General features: G+C 53.9%; 1 protein-coding gene across 2 annotated transcripts in view; it reads left to right on the plus strand.

The window, feature by feature from the left end:
• The window catches only part of ASIC2 (acid sensing ion channel subunit 2), a 1,136,817-nt gene that overhangs the window by 819,017 nt on the left and 299,178 nt on the right, over positions 1 to 18,622 (plus strand). The window contains exon 1 of one of the 2 annotated variants that reach the window (XM_017349088.4): positions 14,885 to 15,731. The exons of the other annotated variant lie outside the window; for it this stretch is intronic. Within the exon in view, the coding sequence (XP_017204577.2) occupies positions 15,024 to 15,731 (708 nt within the window). The 5' untranslated portion in view covers positions 14,885 to 15,023. Of the gene's footprint in view, positions 1 to 14,884; positions 15,732 to 18,622 lie in introns of those variants that run through there. 2 annotated transcript variants of the gene reach the window in all.

Raw genomic sequence — 18,622 nt, forward strand, 5'->3', positions numbered from 1 at the left:
ATATCAATACTCCTGAATCTTAAGCCTACCTTTTTCTTTTCAAAACATTTATTTCTGTTCTGCTGAGATCTTGAAAAACAAATAACAAGGCATGTATGTTATTAGGATTGTACATAAAGTAAGTGTAAGTAGGTTCTATGAAAAGGCAACGGCTCATCCATGCCTGTTCTATGCTATCATGGCTTTAGTGGTTGGGTAGCTGTGTCATATAATGCAGGCGTTGGGGGAAGATTTGACATCTGCACCACCTCAGCTTGACCTTCAATCAACTACTTGATATCTCTCAAACTCAGATGCCTCCTTGGTGCAAATAGAAACAATGAGACCTGCTTCATGATGGTGCCTTTGGGGTCTAAATGAGATAATGCTGGCAGAATTCCTAGCACTGTGTCTGCCACATTACCACCTTCAATTCATTAAAGCCATCATGACTATGGGTTTTGTGACCGCTATTTTGACTCTTCAAAGGGTGTTCTTCCTTATCTCCTTGCACTAAAGAACATTCAACTGGAAAGAACATCCTGAGTGTGAAGACCCGGGAGAGTCAGCCACAGTTAAAGGAGAAGCAGGACTGTGGTTGGGAGAAGTGCTCAGGCCCTGGATGCTGGTGGGAGTCCTGCCAGGGATGGGGGCACTGCAGCAACTCATCCGGCATCAACTCATCCATCTACTGTGTCAGTGTATTTTCCAAGCAGAGACTGGGAGCAGAGGATAGAGGCACAGAGATAAGAAAAGACACAAGGAAAGCACCAGCTCGGGATGATCCTCATCCAGATACCTCTTCCCCATTGGCAGAGTCCAGCATCCGAGCCTGTTTTCATCAGGGTCCGTTTGGTCACAGCCCATCCCCCATTTAACTCACTGGTCAGGTGTGTGTTTGAAAGGGATTGAGACTAAAATGGCAATCCTGGTGTAGGAATCCAAGAGTCAAAAGCCAGGAGGAACATGCTAGGACATACACAGTCAGGGGAATGTATGTAGTCAGCCACATCAGGGCAGTACCTGCACCTCATCTTTCTGGTTGGTGAGCAGTGCCAAGGTGGGGAGGATGGGCAGGTTGACCAAAAGGTGCAGCATGTAATGGCCCAAATTCTAGTGGTTCCACTTCACAGAGGCAGAGAAGCCTTCTGATTCCAATGTGGTTTTCCAAGCTTGGCTTTTCTAGGCTTTCTTGGGCTCTGTTTGCTTGCCTAAAATCTAAATAACATTGTTAGTGAACTCTGTCTTAATTCTCTTCTGACCATTGTTTGTGTTCAAAGAAGTGTTTCTCTAAAGTTGTCCTCAGAATAGATGTGCTGCTTGGATTATGATCTTTTTAAAAAAGTCTTTACTTATTTATTGTATTTATTTAAAAGGCAGAGAGTCAGGGAGACATCCCCAGTGCTGGCTTGTTCCCCAAATACCTACAAGAGCCAGAACTGGGACAGTCTGAATTGAGCCAAGAACTCAATTCGGATCTTCCAGATGGATGGCAGGCACTGCAATGCTTGAGCCCATCACCTGCTGCCTCCCAGGGTGTGCATTAGCAGGAAGCTGGAATCAGAAGTGGAGCAGGAACTCAAACCCAGCACTCTGAAATGGGGGTGCAGGCATCTTAACCACTGCCCTGTCGCTCCCTCTCTTCGTGGAGGAACGACACAGGACCCTGCGCTGTTCTTTCGTCTGCTCGGCCCTCCCCGGGTTTGCTGCTGGTTCTTCCCGGGTTGGCTACTATCCCTTCCACCTCCGTGGAAGGGCAGTTCCCCCTGGCCGCATTCCCCACTTCCGCAGGGGAGCGGCACACCGCCGGCCGGGTCTCTCGGGGGCTGCACGGGTGTTCCTTCAGCTAGATGTTCCCCATAGATGTTCCTAGTGCATGCCGTCTCTCTCCTCCTTTATAGTCCTCTTCCACCAATCCCAACTCTGCTACCCACACGCCGAGTACGCTGCTCTCCTCCAATCAGGAGCAGGTCCCACAGTTTATTGGTTGAACTGGAGGCAGCTGTGTAGAAGCTGTTTCCCTTCTCAGCGCCATATTGTGGGAAAGCAGATGCATAGAATAAGTCTTAATTCCAGTAACTTAGTCTAGTCCGAGTTGCTCACAGTTGCTCCCCACAGATCCCCCTTTCTTTTTATTTTTTGGCGTTGATACGCGCCTGTCTTCGGTGTCCCGCGGCACACCCTCTGCTCTACTTGCTAGAGTTGCCACAGGTTCTTACAAGTCCTATCAATCAGGCAAACCGAATCCGGGTCCTCTCTTCGCCATGTTGTGAGGAGGTTTTTAGGCGCTGATGCGTGCCTGTGTTCGGTGCCTTGCAGCGCATGCTCTGCTCAGCCTGCAGGGGCTTACAAGCCCTAACAATCAGGCAAACCGAATCCAAGCCTTCTCATTGCCGTATTGTGGGGGAGACCTTACTGATGTTAATTCGTGCCTGTCTTCGGTGACCTGCGGCGCATAAGCTGCTAGCCGCCTGCAGGTGCTCATCGCCTCACTTAATCAGGCAGACCGAATCCAAGCTCTCACATTGCAGTGTTGTAGGGAGGCCTTTCTATTTCTCTATTTCTCTATCTCCGGGCATTCCTATTTCTCCCATTTTACTTCTATCTACCAGCATTCCTATTTTTGTCATTTTACTTCTAAACTTCTGTTTCTCTTATCCCTGCGGCTTCCCGGCGGCGCTCGCCCCGAGGCTGCTTCTCGGCACCTCGCCCCGAGGCAGCTTCACGGCTCTGCGCGGCTTCCCGGCGCCTCGCCCCGCCGGCGGGTTCCCGGCTCTGCGCGCACGCTCCGCGGTCTCCACGCACTTCGCGCCCGCACCACGGCCTCACGCCAGCCCCGCGTTCCCTATCTATTCACGCCCCGTGCTCTCTCTGCACGCGGCGGCTTCCGCGAATGTTTCCGCCACCACCGGCATTCAGTCCAAGTTCCCCGGACTAACCTGGCGAATTTCAACCTGGCGGCCCACGTCTCTGCCTCTGGTTCCAGATCTTCGCCTCTTGCTCCCCGGGGTGACTTGAAGAATTCCAAGGTGGCTTATGTCTCCGCCTTGGCCTGCACTCGCGGCTTCATCCTCCCTAACATTTTTCTCTACCCGGTATGTTTCCTTAAGTTTTCTTCCAACAATATTCCTCTCATTTCTCCTGGCTTCTCCCCACAGTCCGTATCCGAGTCCAAGCCTCCTCCAGGTTTCACTTTCGCTTTCAGTCTCCTAGCTTCCCCGCCATAGTCCGCATCCGAGTCTATGAAAGCTTTCACTTTCGCTTTCAAATCCTAACTTCTTTCCCACAGTCCATATCCAAGTCTATGCCTAGGCTTTCAATAGCTTCTTCCGGCACCTTTCTCGTCCGGCTTTCCCCTAGGCTCTTCGCTAGTCTCTCTCTCCGGTATTTTCCTGCTTCTTCCCGTTTCTTCCCTCCTAAGTTTCCTATCCGTCCTAGGTTTCCTATCCGAGTCACGGCACCATTATGTCGCTCCCCCTCTTCGTGGAGGAACGACACAGGACCCTGCACTGTTCTTTCGTCTGCTCGGCCCTCCCCGGGTTTGCTGCTGGTTCTTCCCGGGTTGGCTACTATCCCTTCCACCTCCGTGGAAGGGCAGTTCCCCCTGGCCGCATTCCCCACTTCCGCAGGGGAGCGGCACACCGCCGGCCGGGTCTCTCGGGGGCTGCACGGGTGTTCCTTCAGCTAGATGTTCCCCATAGATGTTCCTAGTGCATGCCGTCTCTCTCCTCCTTTATAGTCCTCTTCCACCAATCCCAACTCTGCTACCCACACGCCGAGTACGCTGCTCTCCTCCAATCAGGAGCAGGTCCCACAGTTTATTGGTTGAACTGGAGGCAGCTGTGTAGAAGCTGTTTCCCTTCTCAGCGCCATATTGTGGGAAAGCAGATGCATAGAATAAGTCTTAATTCCAGTAACTTAGTCTAGTCCGAGTTGCTCACAGTTGCTCCCCACAGATGTGCTGCTTGGATTATGATCTTTTTAAAAAAGTCTTTACTTATTTATTGTATTTATTTAAAAGGCAGAGAGTCAGGGAGACATCCCCAGTGCTGGCTTGTTCCCCAAATACCTACAAGAGCCAGAACTGGGACAGTCTGAATTGAGCCAAGAACTCAATTCAGATCTTCCAGATGGATGGCAGGCACTGCAATGCTTGAGCCCATCACCTGCTGCCTCCCAGGGTGTGCATTAGCAGGAAGCTGGAATCAGAAGTGGAGCAGGAACTCAAACCCAGCACTCTGAAATGGGGGTGCAGGCATCTTAACCACTGCCCCAAATTCCCACCCCAACACTGAAATCTGTTTTACTCTGTACTTTTTATATCCAATGCTAAACACTGGCATCCTGTCATGAGTTTTTCTAGGCATAATTTTCCAGTGATATAGTATCTTTGTTGCTTGGCCATTCCCTGATTGCTGGGTGGGTAAGCTGGTTGTAATTTGTTATTTTCTTTCCATTATGAAAATCCCCATTATGAACAACTTTGCACTTTTTCTTTACTTTTGAGTTTCTTCAGGGAACTCTTCCAGGATAAGGAATTACCAGTTCAAAGGGTGTGAGCTGTTTCAAAGCTCTTACGACTCCCAAGCTTATGAACTAGCCTTTCTAACTCCAGGAGTGTTCAGAAAGCTGTTTTGAATCTAATGTTATGTGTTAGTGCTGTAGGCTGCTGAGAAATATTGAGTGAGTCAACTGAAGCACTGTCGGGCTAAGGAAGTATTGATTGAAAAGGACAAAGCAAGGCTGTAAGAAGGAAGGAAGGGAGGAAGGAGGGAGACAGGGAGGGAGGGAAGGAGGGAGAGAAGATGGAAGAAAAGGAGGAGGGGAGGGAGGGAGGGAAGGGAGGAGGAGTTGAGAAGGAGAAAGGAAAGAGAAAGGGGGAAGAAAGGGAGGAGGGGAGAAGGAAGGAAGAGAAGAAGGGAGGGAGGGACAGAGGGGAGAAAGATGGAGAGAGGGAAAGAGAGAATGAAGAAGGGAGTGAAAGAAGAAAAGAAAAAGGAAGAGGAGAAGCAAGAAAGGTAGAAGGAGGGAGATGAAAGAGGGAGGTTGTAGACTTGTGGTTTGTAAAGTTCCTCCTTGTGCCATGTGGTGGCTCTTAGCATATAACGCCATCTGGATGCTGAGAGGGGAATGTGTGTGGCCTTCTATAGTCTGCTTAATCCAGTCCGGCACTTGCACCCTGAGCTACTTCCCCACAATCGGGCTTGTCTAGCTTCAGCTCTGCCCTGGCAGCGTCACAGCAGGGCTGGGAAGAACCCAGCTCTCAGAGCCACAGCAGCTACTGAGAGCCTGGCTTCAAGCCCCAGCAAGTTGGGCTTTCACCTCCTCCGCCTCCTCCACGGGGTTTCACAAAACCCAGAACTGTGCTGCCACCCGCTTGGTCTGTTCTGTCTCTCTCTAGACCCCTGGGTTTCTGCTTTTCTAACAATTACCGACACATTGGAGTGATACCTGGGCTGGAGTCCTGGCTCTGCCACCCTGGAGGCCTACTCTTTGTGACACTTGGCAAGGAACATCACCTCTCTGAGCCTCACTTGCTTCACCTGGAGAACGAGACTTGCCCACTGCCTGACAGTAGGAAGCGCTCCGTGAATGGCTGCATTCTGCCATGATATCTGCTGTGGTTTAACTTACGCTTCAAGAGTCTGTGTCTCTAGAAAATGGTGATGCCACGACCCACCCGAGAAAGCTGTCATGAAGACACATTATCTGGTGACATCACAGCACCTGGGAGGTGCCTGATTGGTCCTTTGTGCAATTTCCCTCCCCTCCCTTCCCCTTCTCGCCCCTCTTCTCCCCTTGTCTTCCTTTCTTCTCCTTGGATAATCATGCAGGTCCACACCCCTGCAGAAATCTACTAAATCTCTCCCTTTCTGCTCCTGCTGTGGGTGGACAGGGAAGATAAACTCAGAGTAGAAACCCCCGAGGTGTTTGGCCAGGATTTTTATAAGGGAAAGAGAGTAAACAAACCGCTAGTGGCTGACAGAGAGGAAAACTGTGGCTGGGAGGGGGAGCAGCCAGGCTGAATGGAGGCTCCTGACAAACCAACCTGGCTTTAAATCGTGGAGCCACCACAGAGGGTCTGTCTGCAAGACAGGTTCTGGCTGGTTGGTTAGCGCTCCCCAAAGCGGGGGTGAGACACAGGGTAGGATGAAGTCATGACCAAGAATAATCACAGCAGTAGTCAAGGGATTGTGAATAAAATGCCTAATTGTACCTGGAGTTTTATATTTCATTAAATCCTATTTTAACTCTATGCCTTTTTTGTAATATGAGTAGATGGTTACTGCTGCAGAGGGTTATTAGGCTTAACTATTTTAATGAGAGTTTTGTTATGTTTATGGGACAGCAAATTGGGTAGAAAGGTGTGCTCGGCTCCACTTCTCTGCTGACTTTATGGCCACTGCCAAGGTTACAACCGAGACCAGGTATTTAAGCCCAAACACAGACAAAAATTAAGGATAGGCAAGGGTGGCTGGTAGAGGGAGACAGATTAATTACTGTGGTGGCCTGAACTCAGAAAGCGGATGTCACAGGCCAACAAGACACCAATGGGAGTTCAGAGACCCACATAGGAGGAGGCAGTGAACATCACAGAGCTGGGCTTCGTGGACACAGGATATCTGGATGTCTCCAGTGTAGTGATGTGGTGCCACCTCTGCTTGTCTCAGATCCTGGCTCAAAGGTTGGCTCCTGGGGACAGAGGTCACATACTTCTCCACAAATTAGCATGAAAAAAGAAAACGAATGGAAACTTCAGCAGAAAGAAGAGAGACTATATGGTGATAGCTCTCAGACCCATCAAAGAAGAACACCGCCCACCCCACCCCCTGCCCCGGTTCCCTCAACACATTATACTCATCCTGATAGACCACTATTCCAAGTTTCATGAAAATTACCTGTTGCTAACTCCTTTATATTTAATATTCATATTTATGGGTCTGGTGTTTTGGTGTAGTGGGTAAACTCCTTGCAGTTCTAGCATCCCATATGGTTGCCAATTCAAATCCCAGCTGTTCCACTTCCAATCCAGCTCCCTAATGTGCCGGGGAGGACAGCAGAGGACCCACATGGGAGACATAGATGGAATTCAAGGCTCCTGGATTCAGCCTGGCCCAGCCCTGGCTGTTGAGGCCATTTGAAAAGTGAACCAGGGGCTGGCGCCGTGGCTCACTTGGCTAATCATCTGCCTGCAGCGCCCACATCCCATATGTGACCCAGGTTCTAGTCCCGGTTGCTCCTCTTCCCATCCAGCTCTCTGCTGTGGCCCAGGAGGGCAGTAGAGGATGGCCCAAGTGTTTGGGCCCCTGCATCCGCATAGGAGACCAGGAGGAAGCACCTGGCTCCTGGCTTTGGATCAGCGTAGCTCCGGCTGTAGCAGCCATTTGGGTGGTGAACCAACAGAAGGAAGACCTTTCTCTCTCTCTCTCTCTCTCTCTCTCTCTCTAACTCTGTCAAATAAAAATTAAAAAAAAGAAAAGTGAACTAGTGGATGGAAAACATTCTCTCTCTCTCCAACTCTTCTTTTCAAATAAATAAAATGAATCCATTAAAGGTTTTGAAAAAATATTCACATTTACTATTTTCTTTCCCATGCCCCCCAGCAGACTGAGAGCTGAGACCTGGACCACATCTGGGTAGATGTGTTCCCAATGCCAAGAGAAGTGGCCAGCATCCTTAGGTGCTCAGTAAATATCCACTGCAGTCACTGCTTTCAGCCAGTTACAACCAACGTAAGTAAGTCCTCCAAGTTTAGAGTCAACCAGGCACCAACTGGACAAGGTACCCATCCTGTCTCTGCCGCAGTCTCCTGTGTAAAAGAGCTGGGATCCTCATCAGCTGCAGTGAGGATTACATGAGTTAATTTAGTGTTCATTAAACACAGTGCCTGGCACATAGCTTGTGCCTGATCAACATCATCTCTCAAACGTCATCATCCCCATCGTCAGAACATCTTTCCAGTGACAAGGGGCAAGTCCCTAAGTTCCATGCTCAGTTTTCTCTCCTTAATTCAACTGCATAGTCATTAAGACCACTTTTGTCACTGACACCTTCTGGTTCTCTCTATGGTGTGTTTTACCCACTCTGTGCGTTAGTTACAGAAACATCTGAATCCCAAACTAAATTTGTCTGCCAATAGATACATGTTTGGACCATCTTCTTATATAACAAATGATGTGTGTGCTTGAGGTACTCGGTTGTGTGTGTGTGTGTGTGTGTGTGTGTGCTATCAGTACCCAAAGGAAAATATGGCCAGAAAATTAAATTCTATGCAAATGCATTATATCATGCACTCCAGAGGCAAACAGAAATATCTGTATTATCTGCTGTTTGAGATGATTCACATGAGGGCTCTCACCTATCCTCCTATCTGGCAAGGAGGTAACGAAAATCTGATAATACAATGGCAAGCTCTGTGTACCACCTTGTCATAGGACCCACTGTCCTTTCTGGATGGGAGAGCAGGATAATGTGCAATGAGAAGTTGAGGAAAATAACGGAAGTTGGCACAAGGTGCCAGGGAAGGCAACCATAAAATCACTGAAAACACAGAAAAGATGTGCAGAACATGAAATACAATTATTCTAGTCAGTGGTGTTCACTGAATGTAACCTGGATGTAAAAAAGAAAGTGGGGAGGGGGTATTTGAAGACTGTGTACAGATATGCATATCCATAAACTACCTCCAAAAGGTCATGCCAGACATCAATGACATTGGTTGTCCCAGGGAGGAAAACTGGGTGGCTGGGCATGGGTGGGGGATGGAGAGACATTTTACTGGAAGCCCCAGTGTCTGTTTTGGACCCTGTTGAATATATCACTGCTTTCAAACTGGGATTTCTGAACATAGGGTGGGCAGAAGTTGTTCCCTGGGTTCTGGGTCTGCCTGTATCAGCACTAACCAGTGTGAGGTATAGCAAGTCTCTCTTCTCTCTGTACCTTCACCTCATCCCCCAAAAGTGAAGGGGTGAAACTGGGTTGTGCAGCCAGTACCCACTTTTCAGGTTCTGCACTAGGCAGGGACCCAGTGCATCAGCTGAGTCCCTGCATGGTGAGAGTGAGCCACTGCTTTCTTGGGACCTGGTCCTTCCAAGCACAGGATTGTCCTTCTGGTAGCCTTGGCCTCTGCTTGATCTCTTACGCCTGAGATTTCCTGGGGCTGGAAGAGAGGTGATAAGAACTTGTATTCAAACATAATGGGGATGACTAATAGGGCACTGGTGATTGTAAAAAAAGAGCCCAGAGGAAGAAAGAACCAGCAGAGGTGAAATGAGTGCAAGAAAACCATGAATTGAGGTGGCAGGCAATAGAGATGCAGAAACACTTGCAGAGACGAGGTGGGGTAGCAACTCCAGTGCCAGCTCACAGGGCAAGGGCAGAGCAAGTGTGAAAAAATGAGTGTGCAACAATCCACACCTACAGCAGATAGGTCCTCCTGGCTCTCTCTTCCACCATCATGACTGGACACGTGCTCAGGCCCTGGAACACTGCGGCCGCCTCTGGGGCCCGAGGTCACCAACGAGCAGCATAAGCTGAGGAGGTTTCAGAGAGGACCACTAGGATTCAGGCGAAGGCTGCACAGAGGATGAAGGGCAGGGAAAGAAGAGAAAGCGATAAGAGGAGGAGGAGGGGGAGAGAGGCAGAGGGACAGAGAGCCATGGACAGCCCAGAAAAACAAAGAGCAGGGGGAGAAAAGGAGAGAGACAGGTTCTCAGGCAGATCCACAAAAGTCCACATGCCCCATAGTTGCAACAAACTCCGATACCACAAGTGGTGTGAGCCCTCATCACCATCAGCAGCATAGTCCTAAAGGACTGTGAACTCCGAATCTTAAACAGGGACCAAAGAACCCATCTTTATGCATCCGCCCCCACCAACTACACCAAAGCCCAGAGGGAAGAGGGCAAATAAGGGGCCAGGAATATAGCAGAAGAAATATCAAGGTCAAGGGGAAAAGGTTGGTAGCTCACACTCACGGGGTAGTGATTCCCCTGTAAGGGCGTCAGCACCTAAGAGCCCAGCCAGAGGGCAGACATCTAGGAGAAACAGTTCGTCTAGAGAAGAAAAGACCGCCTGACAGACGTGGCTGGGCACAGCCCCTTCCACCACTGAAGGACTGTGAGTCTAGAATATTTGAAGATTGCCCACGTGAAAGGAAGAGCAGAGTTATATTTTATGGCTCCCCGTGGATAAATTAGGAAGAATGGGAGAAATTTGCAAGAAGATAGATTTCCATTTGGTAAAGGGAAGAAGAGTTAACTAAGGCAAGATGTTCTAGAATAGAACCAGCACACTGTTCCTCAAGAGTTTCCCTCAGGAACAGGCTTGGGTGGTATCTCAGATGCTCTGAGTCCCTGAACAGTAGCGATTACGGGTAAACAGGAACACAGCTCCTAAAATTGTGTTAGGCAAACAGAACATTTCCTTGGTTCAAACTGACACCCCCTCCCAACAAACCCATTCCGAGGGAGATAAGAGCCTATAATTTATGGCGTGGTCACACTGCAGAATGTGGGGCGGCTGGCCAGCCAGAAGGCCTTGCTGTCACTGTACACAGACATCACACAAAACGCCGGCATGCCAGGTGTGGGGCAGCAGGTGTTCTAGAGATAAACAAACAAAGGGAAGTTTCCGTAAAGGCTTATTATTGGGAAATCACAATGCTAAATTCTAATTTCTTGATGAAGAGGTTATGTGGGTCAATGTGTGTTTGTTTTTCTGGCTGAGGGAGTGGGCCAGAATGGGAAGGCTGCTTCACATGAGATGCTGTGTTGGTGTTGGTCTGAGGGCTGAGACAACCAGGTGCAGCGGGACTTGAGAGCACACAGGATGGAACCAGACTACTCCCTGCCTAGTAGCTGTGTGGCTTGGAAAGAGTAACTTAGCCTCTCTTTTGCATGGAATCCTTCTCTCTGAAGTAGAGAAAATAATGGTATTTACCTTGCAGGGGTATTTTGAAGATTGAACACTTAGGACATTTCTGATGCTTGCTTTTCGTCTAAACCCTTGGAATGGGCTTGGGCACTTAGGAAGATCTATTGCATTATTATTTATCATAGCAGTTTTGAAGGAAGCATGGTAGAGAGAAGGAAATCATGGACTTTGGAATGGGTGAGAGTTGGGTTCAAATCCTGCACTCCAAGCCTTGGTTCAACAATGGTACAAAGATCACCAAGTTATCCTCCCTGCATGGTCAGAGTGGGGAGTTACACAAAACATGTGCTTAATCCAGTGCCTGGCACAGAAATATTCGTTTCTTTCTTCTCTTCCTCTGTGTCCATGCGTTCCATCATTTTGCCAGGACTCTGTGCTGAGAGGTGGAGACACAGACAGGAATGAGATGTGGTCCCTGTCCTCAAAGGACTCACCACCCAGGAGAAAGGCCTGGACACAGCCACGGCAGGACTGTCACGGAGGAATCATATGAGGATTACAGGGAAAGGAGGAAAAAGTTTGCCAGAGACTCACTGCAATGAATCATTACCAAGGACGGCTGCTTATTCTGGGGGCTGAAGAGTGAGCAGAACCTCACCGAGCTGGTCAAAGTGTTGGTCAGAGAGCAGGGTGTGTGAGTGTGTGTGTGGGGGGAGGGGTCCTCAGGGAGCACTGCACACGTGTGCCCTAAGCAGAGCCATAAGTTGTTGCTGGAGGTCACTGGACATCCCATCTTTCTCTGAGTTTCTGAGCCATGAGCCCTGGGGACCTCTCCTCTCTGAAAGAGCTGCCCACCTGGAGAATTCCTAGGAAAACCCATGGCAGAGAAGACACTCAGTCCATCAAACCTAGCATGTGTACCTTTCAAGGGGGAAAGTGCTGGGAAAGAAAACGCCATCAACAGCATCAGAAACATAAACATGTGAAAGAATGTTACAAAACAGACCTTCATGCCACTCCCGAGGGGGCTAAAAGATGGCACCTGCTTGTCCTGGCAGCTTCGTCAATAACTGGGCTGAGGTCACAAGGTTACCCCATGTTGGCTGGGACGTGAGTCATTGTGGCACCCTCAAGACCCCTGGAAGCCCTGGAGTGTGAGTCATTGGTAGAAGCCCCTGGTACAGCCAGTAGGTGCCTAATCTTCCCTCCAAAGCCAGCCACAGACATCCTCAGGACCCTAACCCAAGGCAGAATTCCAGCAATGCCCAGCTGCAATGCTTTCCTCTCCAGCTGGATGAGAAAGACCTGTGTGTATGTGTGTGTGTGCACACGTGCGCATGCTCTGTATAGCATGTATTTTGTATGTGCACTGTGTTTGAGTGTCATGTGTCTGTGTAGTTGCGTGCGTAGGTGTGACTTGTGTATGTATGTGTATGGGTGAGTGGAGTCCCTCTTCTCTACAGACCAGATGCAGGGGAGTTGCCATACTGAAGGGAAGCCCCCTACCCCAGGCCAGTCGGGTGGGAAGCCTACCCAAACACTGAATCTCTTCTGCTTGAAACCTGCTGCTTATTGGACAGATCTGGCCCAACTAATTCATCCCCACAAAGTGGGTGAAATTCCTCCCTACCTCCAAATATCTCCTTCCCGGAGTCCCCTGTCCTCAAAGGAGAAACTCTGCTCTTCTTTCCACTGGGTATCCCACCCTCTGGATTCCCCGACACTGTCTCCTTCCCCACCCACATCTTACCTCTGGGAAATGCCTGGGGAATTCTTTTATCCCATGGAGTAATGGGGCTCCAGGTGTTACATGTCCAGGGAGGTCTCAGAAGGCCCTTATTGGGGGGAAACAGGGAGAACTCTGCCATGCACTCTGTGCCACCAGATAGCTGCAGGAGCAAGATCCCAGCCCTGCACTCGGGGTGACTGGACCAGAGAACAAAACTGCAAGGCACTGTGGTGCAGCGGAAAGAGCTGGGGCTTGCACTTGGCCCCCAGTCTCACCTGAGATAGCCAGCTAGCCTACACGACACACCTCATGCATTGTTCTAAGCAAGTCAAGCAGAATATTAAAAAGGCCAAATCAGAGTGTCCACAAAGGTCTGGGGCGTAGTGGAGACCCTGGGTCTGCCCAGGAGAGAAAGGTGATGTCATCAGCCAACCAGTGGGCTGCAGGATCCCAGCTTCAGGAGTGGAAGAAATGCTGTCACCTGTCCATTAAGGTCGCACTTCTCCCTCCCACCTGTCCCAGAGAGAGGCGCTTGCCTGACCAGAGCAGGGCTGAGCCACAATTTCCAGGGAAGGGGCTGGGGCACACAGGGGAAGTTCCTAGGGGGCAGACAGGCGGGCTGTCCCGCTGAGTGCAACCTGCCAGAGGCCCCAGGAACTGCTCCTGACACCTCAACACACACGGCCCTTTACATACCACACACAGCGAAACACACCAAGCTCATACCACTTCCGCACGCCACATGCTTTCATATCAGCCACCCACGAAGTGCATGCACACGTGTGCACAGCACACACACACACAGTCCCCCAGACACCCTCTCTCACTCAGAGCAGTGTGTAACAGCCAAGGGCAGCACTCACAGGCTCACATTCAAGTTTCACAGAAATGCCCATTCGCACGCACTCACACAGCGCATTCTACTACACTTCACGCCACACGCTCACACACTCGCTCTGAGGTGCACACTACACAGCCACTCTCTCTGCAGCCCACCTCACACACTCGAGGGTCCTCCCACACTTATCTACAAGGTCGCATACATGCACACAAGGTCCCTGCGACCCCGCCTGTCTTCCCCAAGCCCGCACACCCGGGCACATCTGGGCGATGGATGCATCCCCTACCCCGCCAGCTCCAGCAAGAGGCTTCCCACTCGGTGTGCAGCGGCCACAGTGGCCAGGAATTAAAATGCAGCGAGGAGGAGCCGGGGCGCGTCAGCAACGCGTCTCCAGGAGCGCACAGCGCTCGCCGCCGCCGCCCCGCCCGCCCCGAGCCGCGGGGCCAGCCAGCGGAAGAGCAGGTGCTTGGAGCTCAGCCGCGCCAGCCTCGCGCGGCCGCTACCCAAGTTCGCCCGGGGCCCTAGGAGGGCCGGGCAACCGCGAGAGAAGCGCAGCCGCCGCCGTCGCCGCGGACGTGGAGTCGCGAGAGAAGGGCGCGCGGAGCAGCGGGGCCGGGTCACCCCCAGAAGGTGTTGCGGGGGCTCCGCAGTTCCCGGCGCCCGGCGCCGAGAGCAGAGAACTGGGGACGGAGAAGCCAGGCTTTGCCGGAGCCGCGAGGCACCTACACGGGAGAGGAGGGGGAGAAGCGGCACTTCCCTCCGGCTCGCAGCTCTGAGGGAACCCGGAAGCGAGCGCAGCAGCCCCCAGGACGCTCCAAGAAGCCCCCAGCCCCCGGTGAGGGCCGGTGCATGGCAGGGCTCCGGCGCGGGACAGGGGAAAGCCTTAGCCGTGTGGGCCGAGCGCAGACCCAAGAGCAGTGAGAAGGAAGGGTCCCAGAGAGGAGGCACGGAGCGCAGCGGCCGGCAGCGCGACCACTCACCCCCGAACACACCCACCCCGCCCGCCGCGCCAGGAGCTCCGGCGCGCCTCTGGGGGCGCTCGTTCCTTGGCGCCTTCTCTCGCGTGTCCCAGCACCGCCGGGCTTCGGGCCAGCCTGGTGGGGTCCTTGGGAATGTCCACACCAGGCGTGGTGGCTGAGTGGTCCCTCTCCCAGGACCAGCGTAAAAGCTGGGGTTAGGCGAGACTGGGGGGACTCAGCTCAGGGTCCCCCGAGGTCCAGGACGAGGGAAGGCGGGCACAGCGCCCAGGGACTGGGGAGGCGGCTCTCGGCGGCGGCGTCCCTCCAGAGGTAGTGCCCGGCGTCGGGCACCCTCCAGGAAGACCAGGGGCCGCCACAGCCCGGCAGGCGCTCGGGAGAGGCCAGGGCCGGGCCGGGGCGGCGCTCGGTCCCGGGCGGGCGCCCGCGGAGGCGGCGGCGGCGGGCGGGCGGGCATGCCGCGCCACCGGAGCTCCTTTCGGGCGCACGCTTCCCTGGCGCGGGCTGCGCACGGCGCCTGCTGCTGCTGCTGCTGCTGCTTACACTGCTGCTGCTGCGGACTCCCATGGCGGCTCCGCCCGGCCGGGGCCGCCGCCGCTGCCGCCAGCCGCGGGCTGAATGAATGAGCCGGAGCGGCGGAGCCGGGCGGCCCGCGGCCGCGCTCACCGGCCCGGGACGCTTCCGCATGGCGCGCGAGGAGCCGGCGCCGGCGGCGGTGGCGGCGGCGGGGCAGCCCGGGGGCGGCCGGGGCAGCGAGCGCGCGCTGCAGGGGCCAGGGGTCGCCCGCAGGGGGCGGCCGTCGCTGAGCCGCGCTAAGCTGCACGGGCTGCGGCACATGTGCGCCGGACGCTCGGCGGCTGGGGGCTCGTTCCAGCGGCGCGCGCTCTGGGTGCTGGCCTTCTGCACGTCGCTCGGCTTGCTGCTGTCCTGGTCCTCGAACCGCCTGCTCTACTGGCTCAGCTTCCCGTCGCACACGCGGGTGCACCGCGAGTGGAGCCGCCAGCTGCCCTTCCCGGCCGTCACCGTGTGCAACAACAACCCGCTGCGCTTCCCGCGCCTCTCCAAGGGGGACCTCTACTACGCCGGCCACTGGCTCGGGCTGCTGCTGCCCAACCGCACGGCGCGCCCGCTGGTCAGCGAGCTGCTGCGGGGCGACGAGCCGCGCCGCCAGTGGTTCCGCAAGCTGGCGGACTTCCGCCTCTTCCTGCCGCCGCGCCACTTCGAGGGCATCAGCGCTGCCTTCATGGACCGCCTGGGCCACCAGCTCGAGGACATGCTGCTCTCCTGCAAGTACCGCGGCGAGCTCTGCGGCCCGCACAACTTCTCCTCCGTGAGTTGCCCTGCGCGCGCGCGCGCCCCTCGGCTGCCCGCTGCCCCGGAGGCCGGAAGGCCCATCCAGGCGCCAGGCCCCTGGCAGAGGGCAGGGCTTCGTGCAGCTCTGGGTTCCTCTGGGTCTTAGCCTGCAGACGCGGGGGTAGAGGGTGTGGGGTGGAGTCACCTCCGCCCAATGCCAGCCCGGGCCCCACTCGCCCTGCCGCCGTTGATCCTGCCCGTGAATACGAGTTCCCCTCCTCCCCGCCCTCACCCCAGGGTCCACGGGACTCCACGCAAACTTCTGTGGGTCTGGGCTGTGGGGAGGTGGTCAGCATGGGCTTCCTGCCTTTGGGGGAAGCCAATAGGAAGCGAGCGCTTCCAAAGTGGCCGAGCAAGCGGATCGCACAGAGCCCTAAGCAGGCTGACCGGCCCTGAGCAGCTCCTGGCTTTGGAATTCCGAGACACTTCAAGTCTAGGAGAATTTAGGAGTGAACTCTGAGACCATTCGCTCTGAAGCCGCACCCAGCTGCGACCCTGTGAAAGCGCTGGAGTCCCGAGCCCTTGAGCCCTTGCCGGGCGGTGATGGGCAGGACTGGGCCCTTCCCTCTTGGCCTGTCTTCCCCCGGTCTGGAAGAGAGCTCCGTGGAGGTGGGAGCAGACAGCCAGGGCCAGGAGAAGCTGAGCTCGGATTTGCAAACCATTTGCTGTGCGGGGTGCCCCATGCTGTGGGGCTGCATGAGGACACAGTGGGACAGAAGGTACTGCCTGGCCCAGCTGTCCTGGAGGAGTTCTGATGCCAGACCCCCCGGGGAGGGGGCGAGGCTGTGCAGCCCCTGACCTTTGGGCACCCCTCAGGAGGGTCCCAGCTTTGCCAGGAGTGCAGGGAAGATGGGCGTGTGCGTTTCTTGGTGGTGCTCTGTTGATGATGTTATCAGCCCTGATTCCTCACACCTGATGGTCTGGTCGCTGAGAAAGCTTTATTTCTGGGATGGTGAAGAGGTGCCAGGGTTCCCACAGGTGTCGGCAGGCAGGATGCCGGTCATGCCAGGCTTCTGATTGGTTGATGGGGATAGGCTGGCCGCTCTTGCTGCAGTCTTGCCTTGCTGGCTTTGCTGTTATCGTGTGGATAGAGTATCCCTGAATTATCCACTTCTCAGTCCTCATTTCCTGAGCTTTGCAGCTGGTCTTTAAAGAAAATCCACCTGGTGGCCCAGTGCCCTGGCAGGCAGGAAATGGCCACCAGCATGCTCCTAAGTGACTCCTCCCAGAACTTCAGGCATAATTCTGAATTCCACAAAGACATGAGGGCTACGTCCTTTTGTTCTTTATTGTTCTTTGGCTGACCATGAATTAGCAGCCTCTGGAATTAGATTGACATTCAAGGTTATACCCAGGTCTCACAGGCCCTAACTTCAGCTCCAAGTTGTACGGCACAACCCAGTGAACAAAATCCTGACATCTGACAGTTGCTTTAAAACTCCACAGGTGGTTGGGGCACTGCACCCAACAGGCAGTGTTCACTGTTGATGCTGGCCACAGCCTATGTTAGCCCTGAGTTCCAGTTCCATTTTTTAAATGAGACTTGAAAAACCTGTTCTGTGCCCCAGACCAGCAAGTTCCAAGTCCAGCTTTGGATATGGAAAATCCATTACACAGATGCCACCTGCAACCCTTCCTCTCTGAGCCTGGGCCTCTCTTCTGTCTACCCTGGGTGGGACTCTTGTTCCTCACACCCACCATGGAGTCCCGTCATCCTCAGAGCAAGCAGAGTGGAAAGTGGAGCCACCTGGGTGGTCCAGGCAGCCAGCGCCTCGGCCTCGTGTTGCCAGGGCCTAACCCCTCTGTGGTCGTCTGCAGCAGGCGTGGTCATGAGCTGCATGGGTCAGTAGTTGAGGAGTGGAGGAGAGTCGGGTCCTTCTCCTGGACACATTCTTCTCTCACCTCCCCACGCCTTGTCTCTCTGTTTCTGAAGAGTTCTCAGGCACCCGCCCACCCAGGGAAAAGTTTTACCTCCATTGCCCAAAACTGTGGGCTCCTGGAGAGTCAACATGACCCCTGGTGCCTTCCTGCCACAGCCCTGACCTGGAAGGTCCCAGCCCCGGAACATCGCCTGCAGTGGGTTTTCCCAAGGGTCTCAGAATTGAGGGCTTCACCTCTCCATCTGCAGAAGGCAGCTGCTGACTTGGGGGAGCCCCGAGCATGGGACAGGCCCATCAGGAATGTTTTCCTCTAACCACACAGCCATGTTGCCAGTCCGTGCCTTCTTTGATGGCGTGACACGTTAGTACCATGGCTAAAGCATCAGCTCCCACTCAGGTTTACTGACTGGCTCATATCCTCAGGCTGTATGCCCTGGACAAGTGACTTAACCTCTCTGTTCTGAACTTTCCTAATCCACGTGATGGAGATGACAGTAGTGTACATGCTGTATTAATTGGGTGAGTGAGTGTGTGTGTGTGTGTATAAGCATATAAGGCAGCAAGACCTCTGGAAGCTGTGCTGGGCCCCTCAGAAACAGTGCCTTCAGACCCCGGCCTCAGCTCTGTGTCCTGCTCCCCTCTGTGCCACAGCCAGCAGAGTCTCTCTAAAGTGTGCTGTGTCCCTCCTTAAAACCCTCTAGGGGTTCAGCTGTCCCTGGGGTCAGGCTCAGGCACCCCAGGCCCTGTGCCCGGCCCCCACCTTATTTCTTGTCATGTCTCATGCACTCCGGCCATGCAAGAGCTTGCAGCAGCTGGAGCCCTGCTCCCTGAGCCCCGGTGCCCCTCCCTGCCGCTTTGTCTGTGTGTGGGGGGGATGCCTTTTCAGCCTTCTGCACGTGGTCCTGGGGTTTCCCTGGCTGCCCCCCGGCTCTGCCTGCACACAGATGAGCCTCCCCCATTTGTGTCACTCTGCTCCCCTGCTGTGGTG

The sequence above is a fragment of the Oryctolagus cuniculus genome, chromosome 17, assembly GCF_051225735.1.
Source record: "Oryctolagus cuniculus isolate XC-2025 breed Fujian yellow rabbit chromosome 17, ASM5122573v1, whole genome shotgun sequence".
NCBI lineage: Eukaryota > Metazoa > Chordata > Mammalia > Lagomorpha > Leporidae > Oryctolagus > Oryctolagus cuniculus.